A 12,422-nucleotide genomic window follows, 5' to 3' on the forward strand; every position below is an offset into this window, starting at 1 on the left:
ATCTTTGTTTTATATGATTTTAAAACACACTTAAAGCCAAATCTTTATGTGAACTGTATAAACCGACATAGCCATTTTTTGCTGCTTGCTGTTAAATCAGGCTAAACCTTTCCTGGTATAGGTAAATTAGGATTACTCAAATTATTCATATTTGTTAAATGCCAGAATCGGAAGGTGACAAAAAGAATTGCACCAACATTTACAAAAGTTTGCACATAATTTGGTATTTGCTTTAATTGCCTCTTAAACTGCGTCTGTATGCATCAGTGTCTGTTCTTTGCGGATGAAGTGGTCCTGTTGGCTTCATCAGGCCGTGATCTACAACTCTCACTGGAGCGATTCGTGAAGCGGCCAGGATGAAGATCAGTGTCTCCAAATCCGAGACCATGGTTTTGAGCCGGAAAAGGATAGTCAGCCTTCTCCAGGTTGGGGAGAAGGTCCTGGATTGTTGTTTTTGGCCCCTTAGTTCCAGTGAAAGCAACTCTAAAGCTGCGTTCAACCCAAACACTCTATTCTAGACTCTAGACATAGTGCCGCCCGTTGGGAGGAGCTCCGCTGTTCTTTTACTCTGCCGGACTCTTTGGAAAACAAAGATGTGCGTGACGCGCTGCGAGACCAGATGCACATAAGATGAACGCAGCATAATGCTTCAGCATACCAAGAGACTTTAGACAGTTTTATGCTCTCGACTCAATAAGCTCTATCATGACAAGGTGTACAAGGCGTGGTCCATAAGGAACATGACCTGTCCAGAATGACCTCAACTCGGTAGAGAACCTTTGGGGTGAATTAGGGTGGAGACTGAGAGCCAGGCCTTCTTCTCCAACATCAGTGTCTGATCTAATAAATGCTCTGATGAATGGTGAAATACTCCTATGGACACATTTCTAAACCTTACAGACAAACTTCCAAGAAGAGTTGAAGGTGTTTTCCCTGCAAAGGGTGGGCCAACGCCATATTAAGGCTGTGTGTAAAAATGGGATGTCATTGGATGTCTAAGAATGATTCACTTTATCTAAATTGTGCCATTTAAGGCAAACATTCGATGATCCGAAGAATCACATCATGTATATTAAATTAACTTAGTGCATTCTAATTTCCAAATCAGTGTTTCTGCTTTTCCAAAGTAAAAATATTTTTAAATTCAATAACCCTTTTTTTTTCCAGTCCATTGAGCAGCCCAAATACCAAGCCAAAACAGGTCTCTCTTATGCTTACCTTCCACAGAGTTGGCGGACCATCGATGAGTTTGGCATTGGTGCCGCAGTACTGCAAAGCCAGATGGAGACACTCGGTACCAAACTCGAAGTCGGACTCGGTGCACTGCAGAAGGGGCACAAAAGAGCGAGGCAGCTGTGGACGATTGCAGACAACAGTGTAGCTCATGACACTCAGAAAAAGTCTTGGTCATCTGGATAGCTAACAAGGTATGGGTCTTACTTCTAATGAAGTACCGCTTTGTCTGGGTAATGGTCCTAAAGTACAAAAAGTGCTTGGCAGAACAAAACTGGCCTCAAAAATCATTAGTTTGGGCTTGTACGAGACCCAGACCTTAAGTTATATACGACTGCAGCAACAGCTAGGGGCCAAGGGGTACTACCAGAGCTGCACAATATATCAAATCACAATCACTGCAAATATTAGTGGTTGCAATATCACTGCTTGGATGCAATATTTGGTAGGAGAATATATTGCACATCTTCAGATATAAATATATTTGCATGTGAACAACCAGTTTTGATTGTCACAACTTGTTGATCCACTATGCAAAGGTCCTGCTTATTAGGCTGACTTTGCCTATAACTCTTCAGACTGAGGAAGTCTCTTGGAGACGAAACGTTTCAACAAAGAAGAACCCGTCCAGAGGACCTATTCAACTTCTTACTACAATATCTTTCCCATGACAGCCTTTGATTTATTTGTCTACAAAGTGATCAACGGCAGCTCTTACAAAGAAAATGTTCAGGACATAATGCTGCTGTCACCACATTTTTCACTTCGCTTCAGCAGGCTCTATTTTCTTTGGCTGATAAAATGTTCTTGGCCATGTAACAGCACTCTTATCTTCCAGATTTAACACTGAAAGTGTCCAAGACTGTTTTCAAGCAAGGTCAAAACACAACGGTTTACCACATCATTCAAGAAGACAGCAGGATTTTTTTTAAAGCTATACTACGACTCCTTGTCCCTGTCATTCAGAAGAACAAATATTTTCCACGCATTCCCAATTAGTCTGAAACATATATGTAATTAGGGCTTGGCGATAAATCGATTTCATCGATTAATTCGAATTTACAGTCTTGTAAGATTTAATTTTTGGAAATTTAGGATTTTATTTTGCAATGCTGAATATATGTTAGTTTGAAGTTACACAAATAAAGTGAAACCTGTTCTTGGCACATTGTGTAAACCTTTTGTTCAACTTCAATGTTTAGAGCGGCAGGGCGGCCATCTTGTTTTACAAATACAAGTTTCAGGCCTGTGTTTGCTTGCATTTTGAATTCAGATCAACTCCCACACGAAATGCTTGAAATAAAAGCAAGTTTAATTTTTTCACTAATCTTTTAGTAAAACAAAAAGGAGGAGACATTTTTTGGTATGCTGTAATTATTTTGGTATAATAAAATCAGATATTTAATTTTTAAGCCATATCACCCAGCCTTATATGGAAGCGGCAAAAAATATAATAAAAACCAAGGTTGTTAAGTAACTTAATAGTGAGAGTTTAGTTAAAAGCATTTTCAGGTGATGCGCTGATACAGTCAACACTATAGAGCGTATTTATGAAGGACAAGCAAATTTAGACGCTTTAAGACATGTTGAGGTATTTGATACTAAAAAAGTTTTAGAAACTACTGAAGGGCGCTAGTGACATGAGATATTATTAGGCAGCTCCTTTACTTTGCATCAGTCCAGCAGTTACTAATTGTGTCTTCTTCTCATAAGGCAACCCTAAACTTGCTGCCACAACTACTTTTAAGGTGACAGCACGTTCATGCGTTAGAACGGACAAGTCAAAGCATTTAGTAAATGAGCTGAAGTTTTGATTGTGCTTTCGTGTTACAAACACGGCTTGTCTTCAATCATTAGTCAGGAAAAAACTAGTTCAGGCGACAGTTTTAAACATTCTGGATTATGGTGAGCTTTTGTAACTGACTGCTGATTCTTCTGCACTCGGCTTATCGCTGCTCTTTACATTTCATAACAATATAAAGGGAAGGGAGCACTAAAGTTTATTTATGTACATAGTTTTACCGCTACATTGCAATATTTAGAACAATATTATATTCCAACCTCCATGCATGCAAACTGAGCATGCTAACATTATATCTCACCCGTTGGAGGGTCTTTCCCTGCCTTTATTTCCACACTTTATGGCATGGGTGTTTTGCTATGTTCACAAAATTAAGACCACATCATAGTAAGACTAAGAAAGGTAAGAAGAAAGCAGCACAGCTATTAACAACGGTCTTTTATGGAGCGTTAACTGCTACTACTGTGTGTGGATGTGTAATGAGAGACAGGAGAGTGACGTGAAAGACGGAAAATGCGATGTGACCGTTCTGACTGCGCACGCTTTGAAAAAAAATCCAATATGTATCCAAATTAGTACCACAAGTTGGATTTTTCTGGGGGTCAAATGATCCCGAATTGGGCCGTTCACACTGCTGTGAAAAAGACACATATGGGTCGCATATGGGCAAGAAGATTGGATTTGAGTTGCAGTTCCCTGCAGTGTGAACGTAGTCTTTGCAGAGATTATGAAAAAATATAGAAGAGAAAAAGAGTGACAAAAAGATAACTGTAATTGATATGACTAAAAATTTCAGCAAATCACAAGTACACGTTTTCCTGAAATTGTGTAGCTCTGGTTGCTCTATTTTGCAGTTTTCAAACTGCCGTCTCATTAGAGTACCCAGATATTTTTAGAAACTTGGCAGAACGGCCTTCTCTTCTTTTGCATCCTTGATCGTGGAATAACCTTCAGACTCCATTAAAGCTTGACGTTTCGTCTCTCTGGGAGATTTTATGCCCATTTAAACTGAAGAGTTAAACTACGATTCTTGAACCGGATTTTGCACCTGGACATTGAGGACTTTGTATTGTGCACCTTATAACATGTAATGGCGCTCTTTCCTAGCTAGGTCTCCCTCAAAAAGTAAAGAGTTGTTAATGTCACTTACTGGTGAACTTAAGAGAAATTAAAATAAATAAAGTCCACAGCTGAGCTGAATCCAACTCAGAATCTGTGCTAAGAACTGAAAATGAGTATTGACGATGACACAAGCTGACTGAGATGTTGACTGAGCTTGAACTATTTAGCAAAAAAGGACTAAAAAAAATCAGTCTCTAAATGTGCAAAGCCATAACTCAGAGCTGTAACTACAGCGAAGGGTTTAAGGTTTATTGGGTGTTAATACTTTTGCAAGGCGCTGAATATATACCTGAATCATTTCATGCATCGATTGTTTTTTGCTGTTCTCTCTACAGGAGTGGGAGGCTTGGTATTTTGTTCAGTGATAATTGAAATGCTTAAGAACATTGTTTGAGTAATGAAAAAAATAACCTAAGGCTCGGTTCTTACTTCTTCTCTCACCCCCAGTCGGTTGGGGCAGATGAGCGTTCTCACTGAGCCTGGTTCTGATTCTGCTGGAGGTTTTTCCTCCCTGTTAAAGGGGAGTTTTCCTCTCCACTGTCGCTTCATGCATGCTCAGTATGAGGGATTGCTGCAAAGCCATCAACAATGCAGACGACTGTCCACTGTGGCTCTACGCTCTTTCAGGAGGAGTGAATGCTGCTTGGAGAGACTTGATGCAACCTGCTGGGTTTCCCTAGAGAGGAAACTTTATGACCAACCTGGAGGATCTGATTGAATTTTGACTTGGAAAGTGTCTTGAGATGACATGTTTCATGAACTAGCGCTATAAAAAAAAATTAAATTTAACATATTTTGTGCCATTTTCTTCGGAGACCTGAAAGCTCATTCTGTATTACTCGTGTTTGAACTGAAACAGCAGAGAAAGCCTTCAGTTTTTCTCTGCTTGGAACGTCCTCCGATCTAACTAAAACCGTCAGATCTGGTTTCACTGAAAGCCCTCCGCTCTCTCTCGCTCTCTCAAGAAACCGACAACGGAAATCCTCGTCCACCGTGACGTGTGCTGCTGCCACCTCTCTTGGCTCTTATCTCAATCAGTCTTTTATCCGGTTGAATAACGGTTTAATAAAAATCAGAAACGAGATGGACCTCCTCCTTCTCTGTCCGTGTAACTATGTAACACGGTCTCTGTGTTGAGGTAATTTAACCGTTAGCATTTTCTCTAAATACAAAAGCCCTCCCTGAAGACTGGATAGAGTGTCTCCCCTTTTGTCTTTTCACCCCTTAGTTCTTCAGCGTTGAATGGATGTCAAGCTCCAAATCTGACGCTCTCACAGATTTTTCATGAGCATGTCCTACAGTCTTACCCTGACGGACACCTTAGACGTTCGAGGCTTTCTAAAAGGTAGAAGAGGGGTACGCGGGCTCAGCCGACAGGAGCAGTGTGTCTTTCTGCAACCTGACCATCTGTGACACGGCGGCACAAGAGTGAGCTCATTTTCTTTAAAAAGTCGAAGCCAATGGAGCTTTCAGAGCAATCTGCAGGGCCGTATACGTGCCAGGGGTAAAAATAGCTTCAGACGAATGGCGCTCCAATTAAAGGCATACTTCGGCTCTGAGCTAAAAGTTTGCCGCCTCTTTCAAAGAAGAAATCAAGGCTGAAATAGCAAACTCCAAGTGTCGACTTTTGCATCTAGCGTTTCAGTCAGTTTGCCAAGTTTAAGGACAAAAAGGCCCCTGCTTTCACATCGATCTAAATTCTTTCCTCTATGCAGGTACACATATTAAACTGCACTCAGCTGCTCAGACGTTCAATCTGAGCCAACCTAACTGTGAAGGGTAGTTTAAGGGTTTATTATAAATCAAAAAGGGAATTTCTTGTTCCATTTATGTCCCGCAGATTCATCTACGGGTGTGCAAAATGTCTCAACGTGTCATTTCTTCCCCATATTTAGCAGAGAAAGAATCGGTCAGTGACAACAAGCTCTTTTGGCCCACCAGACTAACGTTGCCCAGAGACATTCAAACTAAGCCAGAACGCGGCCGGTACCTGCGGGGTTTTGGGCAGGCTCTCTGCAATGCATCAAGAAATCACTGTGCTCCCCGTTAGGCATCATGAGAGTTCCCCGACCGCTGTAACAGTATTAGGGTGGTGGCCTCCCAGGGTCCAGGGTATTGTGTTAAGAGAGCCTAGTAGCAGCAGTGGTAGCTCACAAATGAGGTGTGACCTGCACCCACCTGGGTGGAATGATCCTCAGACAATTTGAAGGAGCCAACCTAACCACAACCACACCGCTTGGCATGCTACGTCCTGCCACTGATCTAAACTCAGCCCCCACGCCAGGAAAGAAATGGCGTGAAAAATGTCATGTTTGCCATCTTGCACAGAAAGCCTCCTCAAGAGCATCCCCAAATGCAGCCAGTAAGCAGATGGAAGCCCTGATGGCTTTCCTCCGCCACAGAACGACTGAAACTGATGGTGGAGGTGCAGAAAGTGAATATGCTTATATGGAAAATTGTTGTTACGGATGGTCAGGAAAGCACCAACGAAAAACCACCAAGAGAGACGTCTAGTCTTGCTTTCCTTCACGTTTCAATTGGGGTTGCCAGATTTGCTGCAATCCAGCAACGATTGGAGGTCCTGGAGTCAGGATGAAGGTTTTATCCCCTTGTAAAACCGGCCTTCCACTAAATCCATGCAGCTATCGGCACATTGGGTTGTTGACGAAAGAACTTTTAAGAAATCTGGGGATGATTTTGGTCACACAATTTTTCGTGCAGAAAATAAAGATAACCAGAAAGAATCGAACCAATGATGACTTAAAATCCTCCCAGTAAAAGGTGTTTGCGGTGCTGGCCGTTTAAAGAGCGGCCCTTACCTTCTGGTAGGCCTGATAGATGACATCGTATGTGAACCCCTGAGGCATTTCGCTGGCCCTGTACTTGGCTCGCTCTAAGGAATGATCCAGGTATCCCTCCGATGTCGTGGCGATCACTGTGGAAACAAGCGGCCGGATAGCTCCAGCTGCCTGAAAAAAAACAAAACACAGAAGACTTATTATAAGACATTAAGCAAGAATAAATTTAAAGAGAAATGTTAGCCAAAAAATACTACATACTGATGTAAATTAAAATTACTGATGGATTTGAATAAAAACTCAGTGATAAACATATTAAAATAGTCAGCAGTACGTTGATCAGTTGACTTATGCCTTTATGTTTATATGGTTAAATAAAAGTTTTTTGGAAAACAGCAAAAAGGAATGAAAAAACGGAGGCATGTTGTTTTACAGGTGACAATCCATAAGAACCGCCCCTTTACCACTTGGTGCTTGCCCTGCTTTCTATTAAAAACTGCATCTACATTTCTGATCAAGCATTTTTATCTCAAATTACTGCACTGCCAGAGAAGGCAAGTGATCTGAATGGTTCAGGCGAGACGAGAGGAATAAAACGCAAAGCAAACATGTTCAAAGGGATACGCGTGCTTTAAAGATGGACATTAATCTGCTGCTTTCACCAGAGTTCATGAGGGTAGGTACTGCTGGGGTAATTAAGACCAGACTGCCTGCTGTGAGAGTACATCTCACAGCTAAGACACACCATGAATGCTGGCCTCTGTGGTCTGATAACGGGCACGACCTCCGTTCTCCTCTGAGTTAGTTTTTAATCTAAATGTATGAATGTCTTCTTTGATGGAGAGTGATGAAGCTGCGATCGTCACAAACAACCCCGTAAATGATGCAATCATTAAACCTGTTTTTAGCTCCTTTACTCTGCCTGGGAAACCCGAGTTATGCTGAGTTTTTGAGATTGGCTTATTCATGTGTGTAGAACCGAGTAAAAGATAAAAAGCTCACAAATAGTCTTGACTTTTTGCGACCTGCTATCCGGAGCAATAAACGAATCTGGGATGGCTAATCGTGGTGGATTTGCTTACGCTTTGTTCTGTAATTGACCTTCTCTGGTTTTCAGCTCATGGCTCAGGAGAAGATGAAGTCTGAGCTCCAGTCAGGATTTAATTTAGCTTACACCGCTCTCTCCAAGCATGAGGAAAGAGTGGCTTTCTGGGTTATTTCTCCATTTCAACAGGGATTGCAATCATTCTCTGCACTCCTTGTCCCTTGGAAAATAGACATTTACTGACTTCACCGGTAAGTTTTTCCAGAAGGTGACATTTTGCTGAGCCTTGAACACAGAACAATCATTTGGCTAATAATAACTCCCTGCTTTCCTCTTCATTGTAGTGAAATGTTTTGAAATGTGGCGTGCACAAGTTTCACAATGACGGCTTTAAGAGTTGCTTAATGTTTTTCATGTCCAAATCCATGCTGTTGCTTATTCTAATTAAATCCATTCTGACTCTTTATGAAGGAAGACAGGAAGGAAGGAAGGAAGGAAGGAACGAACGAACGAACAAACGATAGATGGATGGATGGATGGATGGATGGATGGATGGATGGATGGATGGATGGATGGAAGAATGGATAATTGGAAGGAAGGAAGGAAGGAAGGAAGGAAGGAAGGAAGGAAGGAAGGAAGGAAGGAAGGAAGGAAGGAACGTATGAATGAATGAACGAACGATGGATGGAAGAAAGGAAGGAAGGAAGGAAGGAAGGAAGGAAGGAAGGAAGGAAGGAAGGAAGGAAGGAAGGAAGGAAGGAAGGATGCATGGATGAATAGATTCAAGGAAGGAAGGAACAAACGAACGAACGAACGCACGAATGAACGAACGAACGATGGATGACGGAAGGAAGGACAGATGGATGGATTCAAGGAAGGAAGGAAGGAAGGAAGGATGCATGGATGGATCGATTCAAGGAAGGAACAAACGAACGAACGAAGGATAGGAGGAAGGAAGAATGGATCATTGGAAGGAAGGAAGGAAGGAAGGAGTGAATGAAGGAACGAAAGAAGGAACGAACGATGGATGAATGGAAGGAAGAATAGATAATTGGAAGGAAGAATGGATAATTGGAAGGAAGGAAGGAAGGAAGGAAGGAAGGAAGGAAGGAAGGAAGGAAGGAAGGAAGGAAGGAAGGAAGGAAGGAAGGAAGGAAGGAAGGAAGGAAGGAATCTTTGTCCATTTCTTCACAACTTAAAGACAAAAACTATTTATTTTTCCTAATTTAATCTGGTTTCACTAAAACAATGTTTTCTGGTGAAAACAAGTTTGGTTGCATTCGTACATTCGTCATTTACTCAACAACTGCAAATCTTTCCTCTTAGGACGGCCCAGGTTGAAAACGGGTTCCAGGGTTTGTTCTGTGTCCGCTGACATGATAACGGGAATAACTGAACTTTTCTTCCAGGGAATCTCTGGCTCGTGTGAAAATGTCAGAGATTGGTAGAAATTAATGCACACAGGCGCATTACTGCTGTCTACAGTTTAAAAAAAAAAAAAAAAACAGAAGAAGAAAGAAAATGGCAGAGAGTGAAGTACTGTTTTAGTTACTGACTCTTCTGAATATAAATAAAGTTGAATTTCGCCGTCTCTCCACAGGAGAAAAAAAATCCTCTGCCATCTTGAACCGATTGGCGACTTTTAGCCGGGACACATGCGCATGTTGAGTTTCATAGAACATAGCACAGATAGTGGCGCGGCGTGGGAATTTCACCATTTTAAAGTTTCTACTGCTGCCGTTTAAACCAAGATTGTAATGAGAACGTTGTCCTTAACATGTAAACAGAAACTGAACAAATGTCTCGCTTTCAGTGGATCGTTGTATTAACAATTAGCTTGTACTGCACTCACTCCTTGCTCCTTGGCAGCCACTGCTATCTTGTACAGAAAGTCCTCGTCCACAAACGGGCGCACAGCATCGTGTACGATGACCACCTTGGGTTTATCAGCTGCTGGCCTCCCCTCCTCCCCCAGAGCCACCACTCCGTTGCATATAGACCGGTGCCGAGTTGAGCCACCGGGTACCACTCGGACCTTATTGTGCTGGAACTGTTGGATGATGTCCTTCATCAGGCCAATGTTTTCCTTGGCAACAACAACCATGATGGTTTGGATCCATGACACCCTGCAGGAACGAAGCAAATAGAAAAATGAAAAACCATCCAGCTCAGAACAAATCTGTATGTAGTTTTCAGCTACACAGCGGCTCGCTCAGATTAACACTCATTTCTAGGGCTGGGTGTCATCTAGGATGAGCCGATTCGATACGATTCTCGAAATGTAGCTCAGCTTGATTTGATTTGACTCCAATGTCGATATTTATTACTTTCACATTAATGCTCAAAGTCATTCAATCAACAAAATCGGCCAAATATTATATGTTCAATTTATTGAACACCGATATATTAACAGGAAAATAAATTTGGTTCAATGCATTTAATGTATCACCAAACGTCTGATTTTAGGGACGAAGGCGCTTCTAAAATCCTGTCGGCCGTTCTGCAAATTCGTCTCACTTGCACTTCCTTGCTGTGAACAGTAATGGTGCGCTGTAATAACGCCCCCTAGGGGTTGGGAGGTATATCGATATTGAAAGCCAGAGTATGGACATTAAATCGTTTTTTTAAAAATCGATATTAATCTTTGTACAGCCCTACTCATTTCATAAACTAACAAGGTTGTCTTCTTGTTGCAACTGAAGCTCCTATGCAAAGCTAAGAGTGTGTCGCTGCAGTTTTCTAATGAGTTATTACTGTAATAATGAGACACAAATTTCATCACTAAAAAAGTTTTTTTACCAATAGTTCCCCTCATAAGATATCTGCGCTGAGCAGCAGGCTGTCTGAAAGCCGGCTACAGCTACAAGGGCCGCTGAGCCCATATAAAATGAATTAAAATAACTGCATGAAAAATAAAATGTTGTGGACAGTGAGTGATCGGATTGTGTGTTTTGACACCATTTCACCGCGGCCCTGACTTTTCTAATCCTCCATGTAAACATATTTTTCCTTTAATTGACTTCCTGACAAGCAAAGAAACACCAACATGTATTATTGCGTATTATTATAACAAGAGAGTCCCCCTTTAAACTGGGTGTACCTCTTACTTTGGTAATTAACACACTTAAAAAAAAAAAAAAGGTATTTGATTTATTTGTGGATCAGTGAAGAAAGTAATGAGTGCAGTTTGAGATATTGGGGGAAGGGGGGTTAGCCCCGGGGCCCTACATCCAGCAAAGTCGCCCCTGTTAAAAGAAAGGGAGCTGTACTTCCATCAAACATTTTTTCATTACTAAATGGGATTTATCATAGTTTTATTTTCCTACCTCTCAAATGACTCTATAGTGTAGCTTATGAGCGGTCTACCCAGAAACGGACAGAACTGTTTTGGTGTCTGCAGTCCGGTTCTCTCCCCGCTGCCGCCGGCAGGAAGAACCACCGACACCGGGAAGTCCACGTAGGGTCCCACCCTAAGGTGGTCGCTCTTCCGGTCTTCGCCTGTTAGGAAAGCCCGTGGCTGAGCGGGCCTGTCGTGTTCACTGCCATCGCCCTGCACATAAACGGAACTGACCTCCATCTGTTTAGGGTTAGAGGTGTCAGAGAAGGTTTTTCCAAAGACTTCCCATTCCTGACTGATAGACGGCCTCTCTGTCACTGAGGCAGGCGGCGTGGATGCAGAAACGGGGAATATAACAGCGCTGCTGTCAAGGTAACGCCGTGATGGAAGTACTTCCGCTCAAGACTTTTCAAAATAAGACACTTTTGTGGGGAGCAAACTTGAGAAAACACTGTATATGTATTTAATCATTATTTATATAAAATTATTATATGCATTTATTTATTTATATATATACATTTGTAACAGTCCCTGAAGTGTTTTTCTTTTTTCAAAAAAAGCAGTTAAAATATTACAAAGATTTGACCACAGAGTTAACAGTTTCTGAACTGTCTACCCATTGAGGAAGATAATGCTCTTCCTTATTATTATATTATTATTTTTGCATTTATCTAAGTCTTCCTTAATCAAATAAATAAATGCAATTATGATAAAAGACTATGACATTCGGAATGTATGTTGTCCATTTCCATCTTGTATGTTTGAGCATGAAAAGAATAGAACACAATAGAACCACTGAAATGTAAAATCTCACCAATATATAAAAATTTATACAAAACGTGTAACCTATTGAGACTTCAGAACAAGTATCCATGCCGACCTAATCAATTCCCTGCCGTTGGGTCCTTTACTTTGAAAATCAAGTCATACTGAGGGATGTCAATTCAACTTGGCAGTTTTCGTCAACTAACCAGAAACTATTCCCACAGGGCACCAAAATCTGCAAATAGATATCTTAGATAGGACATTTGCATTTACAGTATGATTGCAAGATAAAATCCAGTTATCAGCAGAAGTAGCCCAGAA

The 12,422-nt window shown here is 41.4% G+C and overlaps 1 protein-coding gene across 3 annotated transcripts in view; it reads right to left on the bottom strand.

Annotated features, from left to right (window-relative positions):
- Window positions 1–11,727, bottom strand: part of crppa (CDP-L-ribitol pyrophosphorylase A) — a 51,073-nt gene extending 39,346 nt beyond the window's left edge. For 2 of the 3 annotated variants that reach the window (XM_012876018.3, XM_021323321.2), the window contains exons 1-4: window positions 11,326–11,727; window positions 9,852–10,125; window positions 6,976–7,125; window positions 1,219–1,323 (exon numbers count right to left, since the gene is read on the bottom strand). In XM_012876018.3, coding sequence (XP_012731472.2) covers window positions 1,219–1,323; window positions 6,976–7,125; window positions 9,852–10,125; window positions 11,326–11,576 — 780 coding nt within the window. In that variant the 5' untranslated portion in view covers window positions 11,577–11,727. The remainder of the gene's footprint in view (window positions 1–1,218; window positions 1,324–6,975; window positions 7,126–9,851; window positions 10,126–11,325) is intronic. The other variant, XM_036135343.1, reaches the window with a different exon arrangement.
- Window positions 11,728–12,422: the final 695 nt, after the last annotated feature.

The sequence above is a fragment of the Fundulus heteroclitus genome, chromosome 3, assembly GCF_011125445.2.
Source record: "Fundulus heteroclitus isolate FHET01 chromosome 3, MU-UCD_Fhet_4.1, whole genome shotgun sequence".
Lineage (NCBI taxonomy): Eukaryota > Metazoa > Chordata > Actinopteri > Cyprinodontiformes > Fundulidae > Fundulus > Fundulus heteroclitus.